Source organism: Anarrhichthys ocellatus, unplaced genomic scaffold, assembly GCF_004355925.1.
Source record: "Anarrhichthys ocellatus isolate YVR2014 unplaced genomic scaffold, GSC_Weel_1.0 scaffold10, whole genome shotgun sequence".
NCBI lineage: Eukaryota > Metazoa > Chordata > Actinopteri > Perciformes > Anarhichadidae > Anarrhichthys > Anarrhichthys ocellatus.
Window position 1 is genome coordinate 7577822 of NW_022280040.1, and position 18275 is coordinate 7596096.

An 18275-nucleotide genomic window follows, 5' to 3' on the forward strand; every position below is an offset into this window, starting at 1 on the left:
CCCCCCCCCCCCCCCCCCCCCCGCTCTCCTCTCCCTTTCTATCTGGCAGCCTTATCATCGCCACAGTAATTTTCGCGCTGCGTTGTTTGATATGGAGAGGCTGGCTTTAGCCGTATTTGACATAAAGCCTCTTCAATTTTCACTGGAGGGAAAAAAAAAAAAAGGGGGAAGAAAGAAAGTTGTGCACCACTCTGTGAAAATGTGCGAAGAGGGGGGAAAGTACCGCTCCCCTTTTTTTTTTCTTCTTCTGAGGCAATTTCAGGATTTAGAGAGAAAGGAGATAAATGCCTAAGCAGAAATGTGGGCAGATTGAAGTTACAGTATATCTATTTTTTTTGTAATACACCAGTTTCAGAAGCCTAAATGGGCAGTGTAGTCTTTTTTTTATTATTATTCTGCCTCTGCACAGGACCGTGATATTTTGAAGGCACCTGTGTATTTTGAGAATGATGGATCCAGCAGGTTGAGAGGGGGGAAAAAATAGTTTGGCACAGCAGACATTTGACAAGACCTGTAGAGGTTTTAGGGTTGAGTCATTACCCATGGAGATCTGTTAAGACATGTTCCAAAAACTCTACTCACCAGGCTAGGATTACCTACACCGAGGCTGCTCCTGCTGCCGTCATTGTTTTTTTTTTTGCTCCTTGCTAAATGGTTTAATATATCTTGCCGGAAAATAGTAATCTCAACTAAAGATGCAAATTCATAGTGTTTCTATTCTACAAATGATTCCTGACATAACACTTTTTTTTCCATGCAAATCCCATCTGATTATTCACTTAACATATATCTCCTGTTCATTGTTAGTCCTTTGGTTCAATTTAATTTTAGGCTCCATTATAAATGTCTTTGAAAAAAAAGGTACATTTGGATAAAAGAGGGGATACATTAATCTCTAATACGAGGCCTGTGAATTTGCACATGTAACACATTAGTAGGATTTGATTTTCTCTACTCGAGTCATTTGCCCCCTCTTCATGTTTGAGATCTCAATTTGTAGCTCTCCCATGGAGCACAATGGAAAACCAGGTCTGAGGGGAAGAGATAACAGGCAGGTGCCAACAGCTCTGCGCTAATGTGTGTGTGTGTGTGTGTGTATCAGCATGGAGGCACTCACACACACACACACACATAAGCGCAGGCTCATTTGAAATATGTTCTCGTCAGTGTTTGAGCGCCAGTTTATTTATTTCACTGTCGTTTTTTGTTTGCAATCCTCCACCGTTTATTTTTCTTGTAAATATGAAATACATTTTCCTTTTTTTTTAAATAGTAAACTTCTTACAGTTGAGATCGCAGATATTTAATAATGTATGGTTTGCTAAATAATTGTTTAAATAATTATAATATGCATTATACATAGGGCTGAACCTAATTATTATTTTATTATCACTTAATCTGACTGTTATTTTCCTGATTAATCATTCTGTCTATAAAGTGTCTGTAGTGTAAAGTGAAAAATGGCAAATCACTTTTTCCCAGAGCCCACGGTGACGTATTCATAATGCTTTTTTAAAAATGCAAAAATAGTCCGTTTCCAAAGATAAGAAAAGTAATAAATCCTCACATTGGAGCAGCTGGAACCAGACAAAGTTCTGCAGTTTAGCTTGAAAAATGTCTGCAACAATTAATGCAAATAGTTGCTGATTCATTTTATGTCAATCGTCTATTTAATTAGTGGACTAATCTTTCCAGTTCTGATTCCAAATATCATGTACAGCAACACTCAACAACATTTAATCTGCATGATGTATTAGACTCATAAAGTGCACACACAGTCTTCAGTGGTTTCGGGATCTTCCTCGATGGGTGTGGCGGGCTGTCACTTTTATGGGCCGTGCCGGTTCTTAATTGGCTTTGTAAAAGACCCTCCTCTTATTGGCGGGGAGCTATTAGAGATATTACCCACACAGCGCTGGCGGCGATCCGCCTCACATCATCTCCACAACCTCACGCAGCTGCTGACCTCGCTGCCCGACGTCCGCTTCTCTTCACAAATAGAAACTAGCCTCATTAATGTCGGAGGAAATGCTGATTTCAGAGAGGAAATACTTTGCTCCTTACCTAATGGCACAATTATCAATTTTAGCTCTTGACTCTGAGTCACTTCTCTGCTTTTTTTAAATTTCTTTTACTTTGCCCGACAGACTTCATGCTGTAGCAGTGTAGAAATGTGGAATTTCCATTACTCTGATCTCCGGGCTGTGGGCTCCAGACCCTGCGATCCCACTCTGGGGGCCAGTTACAGCGAGTAACGAGACCGGGGGAACAGGGTCATAAATCCTCTCCAGCTCTCCTCATTTTCCATCCTCCCTTCATCCCTCCCTTTCCTTTCCTCCCTCTCTCCATCTTTCCTAGTCAAGCCTTCAATATGTGATTTAAAAAAACCTAAATGCAACATTGTAAAATATGAACACATGCCCCCTAGTCCAGCTAAAGACACTTTTAATGTAAGAGGAAATGAGTTCATTGCCTCCCTTAAAGCTTCTGCACCTCCTCTCCTCCCTTTTTCCATTTGTTTATCTTCTAAGTCACACTCCTTTTACACTCCCCCCCCCCCCCACCAATGCAAATTAATTCATATCACATAAAGCGATTCTATTCTCTCAGCCCTTTCGTTATTTCCCTTATCAGATGCGGCGTCCATTTCATCTGACAGCGTGATGGTTTCATCCAATAATGCCGTTTGCCAAAAATGAAACCTACTTCTGTCCCCCATGATGCTTCACTTTCTCTTTTTGACAAGGGGTCGGCACAAATATGTGCAGTCATGCACGCAGCTGCAGGGTGACCGCACTTGTAAGTATGCAGCGAAATTCTTTTGTTGTCCGTCAATCATCTGTGTGTGAGTGATTTTGCTGCATTTGCTTATTTAAAATGGATTGAATAAAAGCTGAGACAAACTAAATGTTTCCCCAGAACAGGCTTATTAGGAATTCCCTCCCATTCATATCAGTTTTGTGTCACTCATGTAGCAGGTTTGTGAAACATCCTCCTCTGGGTAAATCCAGAATGTACACAGGTCTGTGTTTAAGCCTCCCAAAGCTTCATCAAGCCCAAGCTTGGCACCACCACGCACTCAGCCCCCTTCATGATTAAATATCAAGGAACTCCACATGACATTTTATTAGTCCAACAAGATGGATGGAATGGCCAGAATAAAGTAGGCTGTCTTTTCACTTTCCCACCAGCACTTGCCTTTCTTCTGTCTCGATTTTCTCTCCTTCCCCTCCTCTACAAGAAGTATGTATTAGGAAAACGTGATGGATTTCATTCTGAGAAAAGGAGATTTCCAGCGCAGAGAAAGAAACATATATTCTTGTTTCTCGTACCTGATGCTCCTGCTCTCCTCCCTCTGTGTAGCGCTCCCTCCCTCCCCCTTCTTTTTTTCTTCTTCTGTTGTTCCACCTCAGATCTCTGTCTGAAGGATTAACCATCTCCAGCAGTGTGTCTCTGCTGTCTTGTAGCGTTGTGTATTGTTTGTGATTTGCTCAAGCCCATCCGTGCGGTTGCTCATTTCAGCAGCCCAGCGTGACGTGGTGAATTGAGGGGGGGGGGGGAAGGGGGATGGGCAGCCCTGGGCCACACTCAGTCTTCCTCACCTGAGATGGGCTGCACGCGCGTGGACCCGCGTGCTCGTAGCGGAGGCGGTGGGGTGTGGAACCCTGAACCCTGTTTAGCTGCAGGCGTCAGCTGAGTTTCTGTGTAAAGGCATCGGGGCCATCGAGACGTTAGCTGAGAGGAAAAGGGAAGATAGATGTGCTTCCTCTCTGTTTTCTCAAGTTTAACACTTCAACACCCAGGAGTCCCCTCTCCTGTCTCCTCTGTAGCCCGGGGCATGCCAGAGGAACTCCAAACACTGACTGAGAACAGCGCTAATTCCACTTACTTTGAAAAAAAAAAGGCAGCAATCAAGATGAAAAAGAGGAGATGAATGTGGAAAGGCCGATGCAAAACAATCGCTCTGTTTGTAAAATAAAAAAAGGCAAAATCATGCATGAGAGAGAAACAAAAAGGAACAAAAAAAAGTGTTTCTTTTCCCAGCCCCCTTGAAATTACAGGAAAAAAAGGCAGCCTCATTTTGTGTAATTTCACTTTCATGTTTTCATTCCCTCGCTATACACTCTGTTGATTCGTTTTGGTCGCCATTCTTATCTCGATGGCTGAAATTACATTTAATTGCAGAGTGGGAAAAAAATGGTTGGGAAGAAAAAGAAGAAGAAGAAGAAAAAGAAAAAAAAACTCCTGCTGCGTGGCAAAGCCAAACATAAACTTTTCATAACGCTGATTGCGTTCGGTCGTGATTTGGAACGAGAGCGAGCGGTGAGAAGATGTGTCGTTTGGTTGAAGTGGAAGGAGTGCCGAGCAGACTTGATCTTAAACAAAAAAGCGTTTTTTAAATGTGTGACACACCGTGAATGAGTTCACGACTCAGCCAGCAGTCATAACCAGATCCTCTTGACACCTGGACCCGTTTGTTATGACTCGAGCTTGTCACACTCGCTGGCTCCTGTTGATGAACACATGTTATCACTCCAGCAGCGTGGAAGTGATATGTGCCCACGGGGATGTTCTGTGTGCTTATATGTAGACAATATGAGTGTGACCGAAACACACAGGGGGAGGGGAGGAGACTGAGAAGCCGAGGGGGGAGTCGTGGGTATTCATCTGGACAGTGTGTGAACTGACTCTGCAGTGTACGGGAATGTCTGGCACGCCTCCAGAAGTATCCCGCAGAGAGAAGGGGATCCTGCTTGATGTGACCGTGAATAGAAAGCCCACCTCCCTGAACCCAGCCAGGTCCTTTGATGTCAGGGGGTCACACAGAGCCCTCGCAGCTCCGGGGGAGGGGGGGAGGAGGGAACATAGCTAGCCTGAACGCCTGGCAACCTCCCTGTGCCATGCCAGGCCCGCCGTCTGCTCTGCCCAGCCAGGAGGGAAGAGGAAAAGCAGAGACTGTTAACGGACGAGTTCCGGAAATATACCCATCGGGTTCTTTTTGAAGTTCATTTCAAATATGCAGCTCCACAGATTAGATCTCTGCGACGTCTGATCTGTTAAGGTGCTTACCTGGGAAAGCTTCAAATATAGTAACTGCATCCTCTGTGTTTTTGTAAATCAAAAAAAACAAAACCATTTATCTAAAAGTTTGATGCCTGCAGTGAAATGCCAAGATGATAATGTCAATTAAGCGAGCTCCATTTATAGTCGTGAGTTAAGAGGTTACGACCATAGAGTCTATTTCAAGTGATGTCCGCCATTGGTTTATGGATTGCGGTTTTGAAGCATTGAGTCCTGCATTTTGGCCGTTGCCATCTTGGATTTTTGCAACCAGTGAACAGCAGTGACCATATTTGGGCTGCGGAGGAGTGACGCCTTGAAACTAGAGATTGAGACTATAAACGCAATGATTACTGAGGTAATAAATCAAGTGGGAAGAATCGTCATATTCTCATAGACTTTCATACAATCAGACTTCTTTTTGCAACCAGAGAAGTCGCCCCCTGATGGCCAGTAGAGAGAATGCAAGTTTAGCTTAGGAAAGCACATTGTACCAGCAGATAATCAGTCAACAACACTGATTCACCAGATGTGCTGATGGCTTCATTTCAAGTCCACTGAAAAAAAAGAGCAATTGAGGACTATACATGCGACTGGGCGTGTTTCTTAGCCGCCCTCACAATCCTGCACATGTTGATACTTTGTTCACGTTGTAGAGGGACTTTTTTAATTCCCAGATGCACTTCAGCCAAAATTCTGGGGTTTAGCTACTCTTTAAAGAGTTCATGATAACACTTACAGCTCCACGACCACTGAACAAACTCCATCTGCTGATGAAGACCATGGCATACGCTTGAAAGCTTGAGTAAGCCAACTTCGGTTAGTGGTAATTTTGGGCTGTCAGGATTAAAACCCAAATCTCTAGCCTATTTTGACATTAGAAACTGAAAGAATATGCCAGTGGCAACTCCTGTAGTTTTTACAGCTTATATAGAAAAACAAAATTAACAATCAAGAGTTGAAGGTTACAGAAAGTTGGCTTCCCAACATGTTTCTGAAAGATTTATGACACAGTAATCATCTTTTATTTGCCATCTGCATCACACCATGTTTCCACATTGGAGTATTTTCAAAAGGAAGGGGGGTTGGAAATTGTTGGCTCAGGTTGGAAAAATATGTTTTTTTAATACCTATCCACCTTTTGTTTCTTCATTTTTGCCAAAGCAAAAATGTATTTTAACTGCTGCTATTATTGTCATCGCTAATGTGGAAAATGAAGTCATTGGAATGGGCTTCAGTGGCAGAACTTAATGAAGACGTTCCCGTTGAATCATTAGAAACCCAGAATATATATCTGCCTTCCTCTGTTTGTGTCTGTCTCTCAGTCCGTCTGTCTTCTCCCCTTGTCTCAGCTCCCTTTCCTCTCTGCTTGGGTCTCAGCTGGCTCTGTTCCTGTGGCCCTTTGATCTCAGTGAAAGGGTTTGGAGCTTTAAAGTGCTTCTGTTTCCGCTGTCAGGAGCCCCTCTCTTCCTCCTCTCTGGTTTAGGCTTTCATAGCGGTGGCAGCCTTGTGCTGTGGCTGGGTGGGGGCACGGGTTTCTATGAGGTGGAGCTGAGGTTGGAGGGGGGGGGATGGCTGTGTGATGCTGTCAGTCTCGGTCAGGAGAGGACCTGACACCCGACTCATCCTAGTTCCCTCCAAAACCCTTAGTTCCCACTCACTCAGCCCCTCGCGGCCACAGGGGTGATGTGTCAAGACAGATGGGTCTACATAGGTTGTACTTTTGTCCGACCTCTTCTTCATGTATATTTCCCACACATGAGGACATATGTTGTACATCCTTCCTGTACAAAATCACCTTGAAATATAATGCAACCTGGCTGCAACAGCAGGGTTTTGTCAACAAAGGACTTCTTTTACCAAAGGTGCTATGTTTTGCATTTGTGACTATTAGTCACTTTCAGTGCGCAGCACAGGCATGAAGGAGCCAAATGCAGACGACAGTGGAAAGACAGGACTATCAATACTCAAGAAACTAATCAGAAAACAAGACACAGGTGGGAAGACGTGAGGGCAGGCTGAAAGCTGATTGGTGGTTGAAACAATGGGACCGGAGCAAGGCTGACAAGACTAATACGACATAGGTGATGCACCGAGAAAAGGAGGGAAAACCGCAAAGACGTGGAGTCAAATAAAAAGGACTCTTGACAATATTGTTACCACCAATAAATGTATAGAATGGAAGTTCCTATTTATAGCGAGTGAGTTGTTTTTGTGTCAGAGAAAACCGACCTTGTTTTCCAAGTGTTTTCCAAAATGAAAGCCTAACCTTCCATTCCTATCGCTTCCTTTTGCAAAGTAGAAGATAGAGAGGTCTTGTCCTGGTGATTATTAATAGCTGTTTCTCAAGGTGGACTTGGGTCAGTATCGTGACTTCTCAAGCTGTTTTTCCTTTTGTTCAAATCTCTGCCTCGGACCACTCCAGCAGCTGTTCATGAGAAACTGACGGTCTATGAACATACACAGTCGCTGGATTATTGGATTTAGACTCACCAATTTCCTGTATACCCTTCTGTGAAGCACACATTTCGATTCCATTTCATGCGCAACCATTTCGTGCCCGAGCTAAAAGTATTTCGCAAAAAGCACGGCCCCCTGTTTTAGCAGACCGCTGTGTCAACACCGCGAGGTCTGACTGCTGCACCACAATGATACCTTCTGTCCGAAGTGAAGTCGTCAACCTTCGCCGCAACTGTGTGTTTCTACTGCAGCTTTCGCCCCAAAATAAATTATTAGTGTTGATATAACCTTGTTCCAAACAAAGATTCAAGGCCTGTTTACACGAACATGCACCCGCCCATGAAACCTCAAAATCTTTTGGGGGGCGTATTTACACTTGGCAAGTGTGTATTCATCCGGTGCAATAAGACGACAGACCGCCCCGTGTAAACATGTGATATCCTAAAGAGGCGCTGGCTGGTTTAAGCGGGGCCACGTGAAAGGAAATGGCTTCCATATGTCAGGAGCTCAGTCTCTCCTTGTGCCCTGTTTGTCTTCTTTGAGGGTTAATAGGAATTATGAACCTACGAATGGAAGTAGAGGAGAGAAGAAGTTTCTTCTCTCTCTCTGGTAAGGCAGAAACAAGCCTGCGGTACGGCTTTGATGTAAATCTTAAATCAGGTGTAACTAAGACGCCACTTCTCTGGCGCGCACACCTACTCGGCGCACACACAGGGCGAACATTCCTGCACACACGCTGCCAGATTACTTCCTTTCGTCATGTTGATTAATGCACGCTGGCAGATGCTAAGACGATCACGGCCCTGCAGAGAGCAGCTGAGCGCCGAGGATCGGACACTCGCTTTTTTCTCTCACCAGCACCGAGACGCATGCCGCACTCCCCCAAAAACCATCCATCTCTCTGCTGTCCGACTCAAATCCCCTCACACCTGGCTCTGCACCCCGGAGACCTCTTTTTTACCTCCCTTTCTCTTAAGTCCTCTCTGTCCGCCTTTCCCTCCCATTTCATAGTCCATATCTTCACACGCTCCCTCCTTCTCCTCCCCATCGACTACTGTTCCTGCTCTAACTGTCTTCCTCGCTCTCGGCAGCCCTCCCTCGTGTCCTCTCTCCACGCCTTTCTCTCCCCCTTTTACCCTTCAACAGGCAGAAAACTCTCCGTTCCACCATTGCCACCGTCTTCTTCCCAATCAACACGTGTGCTCTCTTTTTCTTTTGTCCCCCCCGGCCTTCCAGTAGGGCTCTACTCTTACTCCCTAAGTTAATTGGAAAAACAAGCCAAGCAGAGGCATTTAGCCAGGGTCAGTGTAGGGAGATGCAGCCGACGCATGACAGGGTTAATCAGTGTCATGGCAGCCAGAGTGGGTGTCTGGATCTCCTCAAAAAGGCATGTGGAAGGCCAGACGGGGGGGAAAAAACCGGCATGAAATCTTTCTACCTTCCCTTCTGGGGTCTTGTTTCTACATTGCAAACATTTAAAAACGTCATATGCAGCCGTTTCAGGGACACAGACTGTATTTGTCCCGTACTTTTCCACTGACTTGTGTATAAAAATGTCAAGTGCAGGATGTGATTAAAACTTTTTTCTGCAGTCATCATTGATAAAGCATGTTTTTTTGTGTGTTTTCCCCTCAGCTGCATGTGCACATGTGTGTGTGTGTGTGTGTGTGTGTGTGTGTGTGTGTGTGTGTGTTTGTGTGCGTGTGTGACGCATGGTCAGCCATGTGGCATCAAAGTGGGCGTCGGTCCGCAGCTGTCTTGTTGATCTGTGTAAGCGAAGCATGCGATGCTGGCGTGTGGGCACATGATAAACACACCTGTTGCCCTCAGCGTGACTTGCTAGGTGTGGAGAAAGTAAAACGATCTCTTGGGAATCTTCTGACGGGTCGACGTGCAGAAACACAACAAATGGAGGTGAAACAAAAAAAAGAAAGAAGAAGTTCCGTGAGCATTGTGTTGCAGACACAATTGTGTCCTAGACAAGCCCTTAATCTGTCACCTTTGCACACTTTCACAATGAGACGTCTCCTCCTCAGAGTGTCTTTTGCACAGAACACCTGCTTCAGCATCACTGAGACGTGTTGTCACACACTTGTGAAAGCCTTTTAAAAACTCATCCCATTGCCCCTCTGGGCTCATTACAGAAGACACAGTTCGTATGTGTGAATGCCTGTGTGCACACATATGTCTGTCTGTCTGCTCCTCAGTGCTCATTATTTGCCATGACCTGAGCTCTTTCATTAGGATGGCTGTGAAGTAGAGGGACAGAGGGGCCGGTAGGGGATCAGGGGACGGGGCGGAGGTCGTAATTGGGCTGTTCCGCTCCCCTGGCCTTGCTCAAGGTCACTGTGAGACAAACTCCAGGCCAGGTCTCGCACTCTTTCTTCCCCCTTTTTCTCTTGTCTTTTCCCACACTCTCCCCTCCCTCCTCACCTCTCCTTCTTAAACCCCAACTTTGTCTTGCTTCGCTCATCCTCTCCTTCTCCCGGGGTCTTTTGTCACAGTAGACTGGTCCACTGGGGAGCCACAGAGAAGTGGAGGGGCTAATTCGGTCTAATCTCTTAGCCTGTTAATGTCTGGCTGATATGTGGATTTCTCCACGTCCTCAGGGGAAGGCCTTTGTGGTGAAGGCCATCATTATAAAGTTCCCTTGCCCTCCCAGCCAATTATAAGACGGGAGAGAAATTAGTTAATCTCAAACTTGGCTCCGAAGAAGTTTTCTTGATTCTTCTCAACTTTATTTCACATCTCATAGAAACAGTAAAGGTTGATAGTGCTCATGTTTTCTATTTAAAGAAAAAGACTGTGCATCTTGTGGGAGAGACCTGCTGATGGATTTTGTACAACATCGCCTCTGCCATGTGAAATTCCGTACACGGTTTCTGCTCAAAGCCAAGTTAGAAGCCATCTGAGTAAAGTGGTGTAGCGTTGCTTGTCTGGCGCTGGCCAGCGGTGAGCTCGGTCTGACGTCTCCCTCTGATTAAGACGCAGTGGTGAAAGCTGCCTTTGATCTGAGGAAATGTCTGCGTAGGGAGCAGTTGGAATGCAGCGCTCTCCTCTCTGCCTTGCAGATGGAGGCAGAGAGATAGTGTCACGGTCCATTTGTCTGGCCTTGCCTCTGTCAGTCCACCCACGGCCGTGGAATCTGGACGGGGGAAATGAAACTGTGGAAACAACTGGATTATCGATGTTTTGTTTACACAATGTTGGTGACATAATAGCTTCATCAAAGCACAAGATCCTATTGTTTCACACGTGGTGTTGTAATTAGCCTCAATCAAACTTTTAAATGTCCAAATATGAGTCCTATAAGCATCAGTGTTGACGCAACCACGTGTATTCATGCTCATTCTGTATTTTCTTCTTTGTGTGTCTCCGCAGGCCTCCCGGGCTGGCGGGCAGTCCAGCTTTCTCCGACATCTCCCTCATCCGGATCTCACCCCAGAGGAACCCCTCTGTGGGGGCGGAGTCGCCCTTTCACCCTCCGCACCCTTACATCAACCCGTACATGGACTACATCCGCTCGCTCCACAGCAGCCCCTCCATCTCTGTTCTGTCGGCCACCCGGGGCCTCAGCCCTGCAGATGGTGAATAAAGTGAAACATACACCGACGCACAAAGCATGACCCACACAGACACACACACACACACATACAAAGTACAGATGCACACTCAGCACACACATGCCGACGGAGCAGAAATGGGCGACAAAGCCTCAGCAGACCCTTAAAAACGGTTGTTAAAATTGATTAGTGAGGTTCGATTGCTGTTAGCGGGAATCTCGATTCTCTGGATCAGTTTAATTCCTGTTTGAGATCAGAAGAGGTCAGGTGAGAGGCAACTAGATCCATCTCTATTAAGACCCAGGGGTTGGTGAGATGGTATCTGAGCGAGGGAGGAGGTGGATGGGAGTATTATGAGTGCGCCGCGAACTGTGTGGGTGGGGGGGTGCAGGTTGGAGGGAGGCTAATCCTTTTGATCTGTGAGTCATGTCAGAGACCTCTGGAGGATGCATCAGTGAGCGGCAGGGTCACGTACAGTTACAGCTCTTACGCCGAGGGAGGGGCGGATTCAAGTTCAGCGTTGTGTTGTGTGTGTGTGTGTGTGTGTGTGTGTGTGTGTGTGTGTCCGACACACAACACAAGCGTTTGTTTCATGAGATCTCACGATGGCTTTGGACCAGAAAATCTATTAAAATGGACGCCAGGAAGAGTCAAATAATAATTTTAAAACACTATTAAAAAGGAGAACTCACACTCTAATAATTATATATTTTAGCAACTTAGTGTTTTGTGGTGAAATGATTGGATGCATTTGAATGATGTGGTTCGAGTAATTAGTAGTTCTGAAATCAGAGGAACTGATTAGGTCATATAAAAAGGTTTTATTAATGTATATATATATATATATATATATATATATATGTTTTCTGAGATTGTCATTTTTTCCCTTAGACATTTTATAGATTAGATCATTAAGTTGTTAATTGCAAAAAATAATTACAGAATAATCAAGAATGAAAATAATTGTTGTTTGCAATCTTGTTATATTATTGTGTGTTTTTTTTAATATTATGCGAAACAAAGCTGTACCAGCCAAAGGTTAAACCCAGTACAGCAAACTGCAGCAAATGACCAAACCATCAAAAGTAAATTTATGAAAAAACTTATTTCGCACTATGCATTCACCTTAAAGGTCTTGAGATGGCCCGATGACCTATTACGACCATCAACCTTTTGGCGCTTCAGCAGCAGAGAGTCACTTTAGCTCCTCACCTTGTGTTGAAGTGTTTTTCTGCTACGGCAGATAGCCGGGGCATTTCCTCCACACCGGCACGCACTCGACTCCATCTCCTCCAGGTCTGTTAAAAGCTGTGTCTAAGTGAAGGCCCAGAGTCTCACTCAACCTCCTACTCTCCTGCACTCCCAACAGGAAGTATATACTCAAGCTCAAGCTCTGTGCACTCCAATCTTCCATCACCGCGACATAAAGCGCACCAGTCTCAGCTTGCTTTAAATCAAAATAGTGTCTCCAACCTACCACATGATCCCCTTTCAGCTCATAACGCTGTGAATTGCGAATGAGGCACCTAATTACTCCTTTAATCAACGCAGTGATTAATTAACCCATCAGCTTTTGTGTTGTTAGTATAGCACCACGCTTACAGGGAGCCTCCTTCTTCACTATGCTATTTTTTTTCCCTACCAAAATGTACATTTGAATAATGATGAATTAATTAACAGAATCTAATGGAGATTTAAAGTGGGTGGGATTTAGTGCCACCCTCTTGCTGCCACACATTTGCTTTCACATCTTTTTTTTTTTTTTGTGCTCCTCCTCTCGCACACTACTTCTCTCTTCTCTACGTGAGACGGGGTTCAGAGGTAAGCTTGCCCTGATCCTATTGTAATGCTGAAGGAGCACCCGGTGGCTCACCAAGTCCTGAGGCACATCTCTGCCCAAGTGCCACACTGACAGCCTCCCCCCACCCCACCCCACTCCCCTTTTTGCCCCCAGGATCGATCTCGGATGCCAGCATTTCTGATTTAGAAATTCTGCAAAGCCCTTTTCTCTGCGTGTTGGAGACTGAATGGGCCATATTATGGTTGAATGCAAAAGCAAAGCTAAGGCGGAACAGCAGAGACAATTAAGAAACTCCCCCCTTCCACTGAAGACATAATACCCAGATCGAATTAATTTAGATTTTTTTTTTTGTCTTACATTCATTCCACCAATCAGGGATGCATTTTGCAGGCATACAGGCCAGTCTTAAGAGGAAATCTCCTCATACAGTGTTCCTTTATTTATTTCCTCTTCATTTCTTCAGATGAGGGGAAAAAAAAGAGCTGCAGCACTCTGTAGGTCTGAACCGATTCTATATTTGCATCCAAAACCACAGTGTTAGTCTTTTCCCTCTCTCTTTCTTAGAATATTTGCATAAGGAAGCCCACCACCAGATGTTTATTTTTAGGATCTGGTTCAAGGACTTACAGCACTCTTTAACTACGGGAATGACTTGGAAGAGAGAGGAAAACAGGGAGAAAGTGAGGTGGAGGCAGAGTCGTTTGCTGTATCTTTATGCGTTTGGGCAGATTTAGGCCTTTTGTCTTCCCGTTGAGTTTAAGGGAGCACAGTCGAGGAGCAGGTTGCATATCTGCAGACTGCAGGCCTGATGTGTACAACACACAAGCGGCATCTCTGGCAAACGATGTGTCAGCCCACATACTCTTACCACACACACACACATATACACACACAGTCTCTTCAAAGTGATCAAGAAACAGTAAGAAGAAGAGAAAAGGCTGTTAAAGAATTGTATTGTAAGACGATCCGTTCTGCTGTGCTCGGCATGAGTGCTTCAATCAAACACTAATACACACTCACTGTAATCTCTGAGCAAGCATCCGGTAATCCCCAGTGAGGCTCTCCACTTCAGGTGATGCTCCCTGTGCAGCTGTTTTGCTTAACTTGATGGTGACGCTAATGTGCTCATTACTGTTCTGCCGAGCTGATTATCATCTGATGTAAATGAACGCAGGTTTTGTTTGAAAGGCGGTGCAGGTGCTAACCTAGTCGTGTTTCTCCTCACTGCCTCATCCTTCTTATTGTTCTTTCTCTACTCTCTCTTCTTCAAATGCTCCCCTTCTACCCACATCTTCGTCTCCTCGACTGTCACCTTCACTTCTTGTTTTCCTCTTTGCTGACCTTTCGTTCTCCCGCTCCAGCCCCTCACACAGGTCTGACCACGGCCGAGTACTACCACCAGATGGCTCTGCTGGCGGGCCACCGTAGCCCTTACGCGACCGACCTGCTCCCGTCGGTGGCGTCCACAGCCGGCGTCAGCAGCGCCACCGCCCTGCACATGGAGTACCTGCAGGCGATGGAAAGTAAGTCTGTGCTGATCACACATAAGACATGACTGATGCACATCAGAGGTATGTGAGATTTACAGATCATGGGAGCTAAAGCTCAATAATGGCAGGTTTATATATCAGATCTTCACAAAACCTGCCAAGTTGGATAAAAATATTTTTTTGTTTATTCATAGAGACCATTTTTTTTCTATTGTCAAAACCATGTATCTCCAAATTGTTCATGTGCGATAGTAAGAATACATATTATATATATACAATAATACAGCCCTGTTTTGAGCTTTGTGACAATGCATATTTAAAAATATTTATCAGAAGTTTTAAAAAAAGAATGTCAAAATCAAGTTCACCAAATTTGGAGATACGTTTTTTTTTCAGCAGATGGCAATGATCAGCATTTGGTGAATTTTTTTATTTATTCCATGAAGCATTGTTACGCAAACCAGACTAAATTCAACAGCATTTAAATTTCAGCATTTCAAAATGCCGCATATTTTAACTACCCATTGAAATGTAATTTAAATTATTTTCAAACAACAATTTTAAGTAACATATCAAAACAGGATTTTTCAACCAGATGTAGCCCAGCAGGTGAAAGGACACCCACCACATCATCGCCTACAGGGATTAGACCTTTAAGTGCTACGAGTGCATCCCTGCACATTACAGCACGGGTGGCCCCGGTGGGAATTGAACCTCTAAAATGCACCTTCACAATGCACCTCTCTTATACTATATATAGATCAAGCTACAGCTCAACCGCGGCGAAGAGGGACCTGCAACTTTACTTTGACATGATTTAAATGAGCTTTTGTCTTAATGTGTCAGGCTCAGGACTGTGTGCAGAGGACTTATGCTAATGAGTTATTTTAAAGTGTAAATAGGAAATTAAACGCACACTGAATCTTTGAAAGGTCAGCCAGCCTCACCCCGCTCCCTTTGATGAGAATGTATTTAGTCAGGCGGGCGCCGCTTTCATGGAAATCCGGGGTGAAGTTCCCCCATTCCTCAGAACAAACTAATTAAAACTAGCCAAACTTGTGCGGGTATCAGAAAATTAATTGCTATTAAGTGGGAATTGGAATGTCCCGCCATTCATCACTGGAGAAATCCTTTCTTCTGTGTCACTTTTTAAGATTAATAGACTGAAACAAAACAATTAGGGCCAAATTTAAGTGGAGATGCGATGCTCCTCACTTATAAAAAAAAACCGCTTGTGATCATTGCCGGTAATAACTCATCATGTTTCAACAATGTGTGTTCCAACGCCGGAAAAATTAACACTTTAAAGCTTTGGTGGATTTCAGAAAAAAAAAAAAAAAATGTACAAAGAAGAGAGTCAATCAAGAGGCTTTGGCTGATAATCTGGGCTACTATGTTACTGCGGCTATTTTAGTCTATTTCACATCAGTGTAATTACCTTCAGAGAGAGTTGTGCTAATGAAACAATGGGCCTGTCCTGCCTATTTGTGCTTTAATGGGCCATTGTCTATGTGCCTAATTAGTGCCATAGCTCTCATAGGTCCCTATGCTAAAGTCTGTATTAGTTCATTTTAATTTCCCTGCTATTTTGTCTACTGATATGGTGTTTTTTCTGATTAATATTTTCACTTTTAGTAACGTTTTGAACACTGGAACTCTTGTTTGATACAAACACACCATTTCTTTGTAGTTATTGATTCTTCTTTTGCTGTAATATTGTTCAGCAACATTGACTAAAACGCTTCCACAAACTAAACGTGACATATAATCTTTAGAGAGGAATAGGATTACTGTCATATTTCCTCCAAAAGCAAGTTTTCTGTTACGCAAAAAAGAATCAGCCCTCCCCTGTGATGGCGTGCGTCCCTCTCAGGTGGCCCCAAATTGCATCGGCGAGGGTTCAATCCCAGTTTTGCAACCAGTTTTTTTATTTCCAACGCCGTCCATCCGGCGTGTCTGAACCCTCCCTGGCCACAAGAATTAATGACGCGGCGCGTAACCAGCCGTCCCGTCCATAAATCAAGAGGAAATTAGAGGGACAGTCTCGCTACGAGCCGGGACGCTCCTCTCTCCGTCTCCCCAGTTGGCCGATTTATCATTTGGGCTGTGCATTAATAAACACCAATCCCATGAGGCTTTGCAGTGGTGGGACCGCTGGCCCCGCTCCTCGGCAGAACCCACCCCCCCCCCTCACTTGTGGTGAATTAGGAGAATTCGGCTTGTTTAAAAAGTGTCAGGTGTATCAAATGTTGTCCAATCCAGGAGAAAAAGGAGGATTTTTGGTTTCTTTTGCAGGATTATATATTTGGTTTAAGCTGAATGAAATAGTGAAAAACCAGATACGCCGAGGAGCGTCAGATGACAAACTACATTGTGTTTAGCAATTGTGTGCGCTCAGAGATTTGTATGTGAATATACGTATGCCCCCCCCCCCCCCTCCTCTTCACTAAGGCATACAAAAAGACAGATTTTCCATACAGTCACAATGTAAAGGGGGCGTTGCTCTCCATACAGCTTCCCGCGGTAGTGGAAACTCAGGCCTATGTATGCCAGAACACCACCGCAGCCACCAGCAAAGAGGCGTCCACACACACACACACATTCACATCCACACACTCTGATTACCATGTGAATGGAGCGTTCTGTAATCGTTGGATGTGTCAAACGAGAGATGGAGCATTTACGTTTGGGAGATGGATGGATTGTGGGGGACGTAAATGTGAAGGGGGGGGGGGGGGGGTTATCGGGGCTGCGTAAGCTGGTTTTGTTTGCCTTTATGAAATAACTCAAAATGTTTTATTTGCGAGTCTTGAGTCACAAAGTCATTGTGTCAGTTCATGCACAAAGCGCGACATCCCCTCAGAGCTCCCCCCCACCCCTTCCATCTCCCTCTGTTTTTCCCTGTCTTGTTTGTGACATCTCCATGTGAAAAGACAACAAAAGTCATGTTTTAATCTCTACCCGTGGCTCATTGTGCGCGCAGAGAGAATGGTGGCGCCGTTTCCGCCTTTTACCTTTTCAAACCCCCCTTTTTAGTATTTCCAGTCAACACTGATGCATTTGAATAACGAGTCAAATTGGACTTGATTAAATATTACCATACACAGTCAGAGCATTTCTCCAACATAAAAGGCATATTTTCTCATGGATGAAATGCAAGCAGTGCATCAAGTGACAGCTGAACACTCATTCAGAGAAGCCCTTTGTCTGATGATTGACAAAAATGTCATCTGTTAGGGTTAGATTAGGTTAGAGTTTGGATGAAGTCAAACATAAATCACGTCAACGTTCCTTTTTGATCCGTATGAATTTAGCTGATGCTCTTCGACGAAAAACATACAAACGAGGGAGCAGATGAAGTTGAATTTACAGTTTTAAAGATCGTTTTTCCCCTCTCACTTTCACAATCATTCTCTTCCAGCACCTTACTCCCGATCTCTTCCTCTCTCCTCATCGCGCAGACTCCCGTTTCTCGAGCCCGAGGCTGCCATCAAGGCCCAGCAGGAAGCGCCCGCTGCCCATCTCGCCCCTCTCCGAGCACAGCTTTGACCTGCAGACCATGATCCGAAACTCACCCAACTCCCTGGTCACCATGCTCAACAACTCTCGCTCCAGCTCCTCCACCAGCGGATCCTACGGTCACCTCTCCGCTGGAGCCATCAGGTAGTGGACTGTGATTTGCAAATTGTCCTGCATGAATATTTCTTAAAGGTCATTATTATTATTATTTATCTGGGATTGGGCTTTGGATGTAAATTTAACAGAAAGCCTGCGTTACAAACTGGAAGTGTGTGGTTGGAAAGAAGTGAGTTTTAGGAGGTAGAGAAGTGCATTGAAATGTTCTTTCAAGTTGCATTTTGGGAAATGTAGGATTCAGTTTCTCTGGAGCTTTTATGCACA

At 44.7% G+C, this 18275-nt stretch overlaps 1 protein-coding gene across 1 annotated transcript in view; it reads left to right on the forward strand.

Annotated features, from left to right (window-relative positions):
- The window catches only part of gli3 (GLI family zinc finger 3), an 83874-nt gene that overhangs the window by 47383 nt on the left and 18216 nt on the right, over positions 1-18275 (forward strand). Inside the window, exons 5-7 of the mRNA XM_031849797.1 lie at positions 10903-11108; positions 14247-14408; positions 17837-18038. Of these exons, the coding sequence (XP_031705657.1) occupies positions 10903-11108; positions 14247-14408; positions 17837-18038 (570 nt within the window). The remainder of the gene's footprint in view (positions 1-10902; positions 11109-14246; positions 14409-17836; positions 18039-18275) is intronic.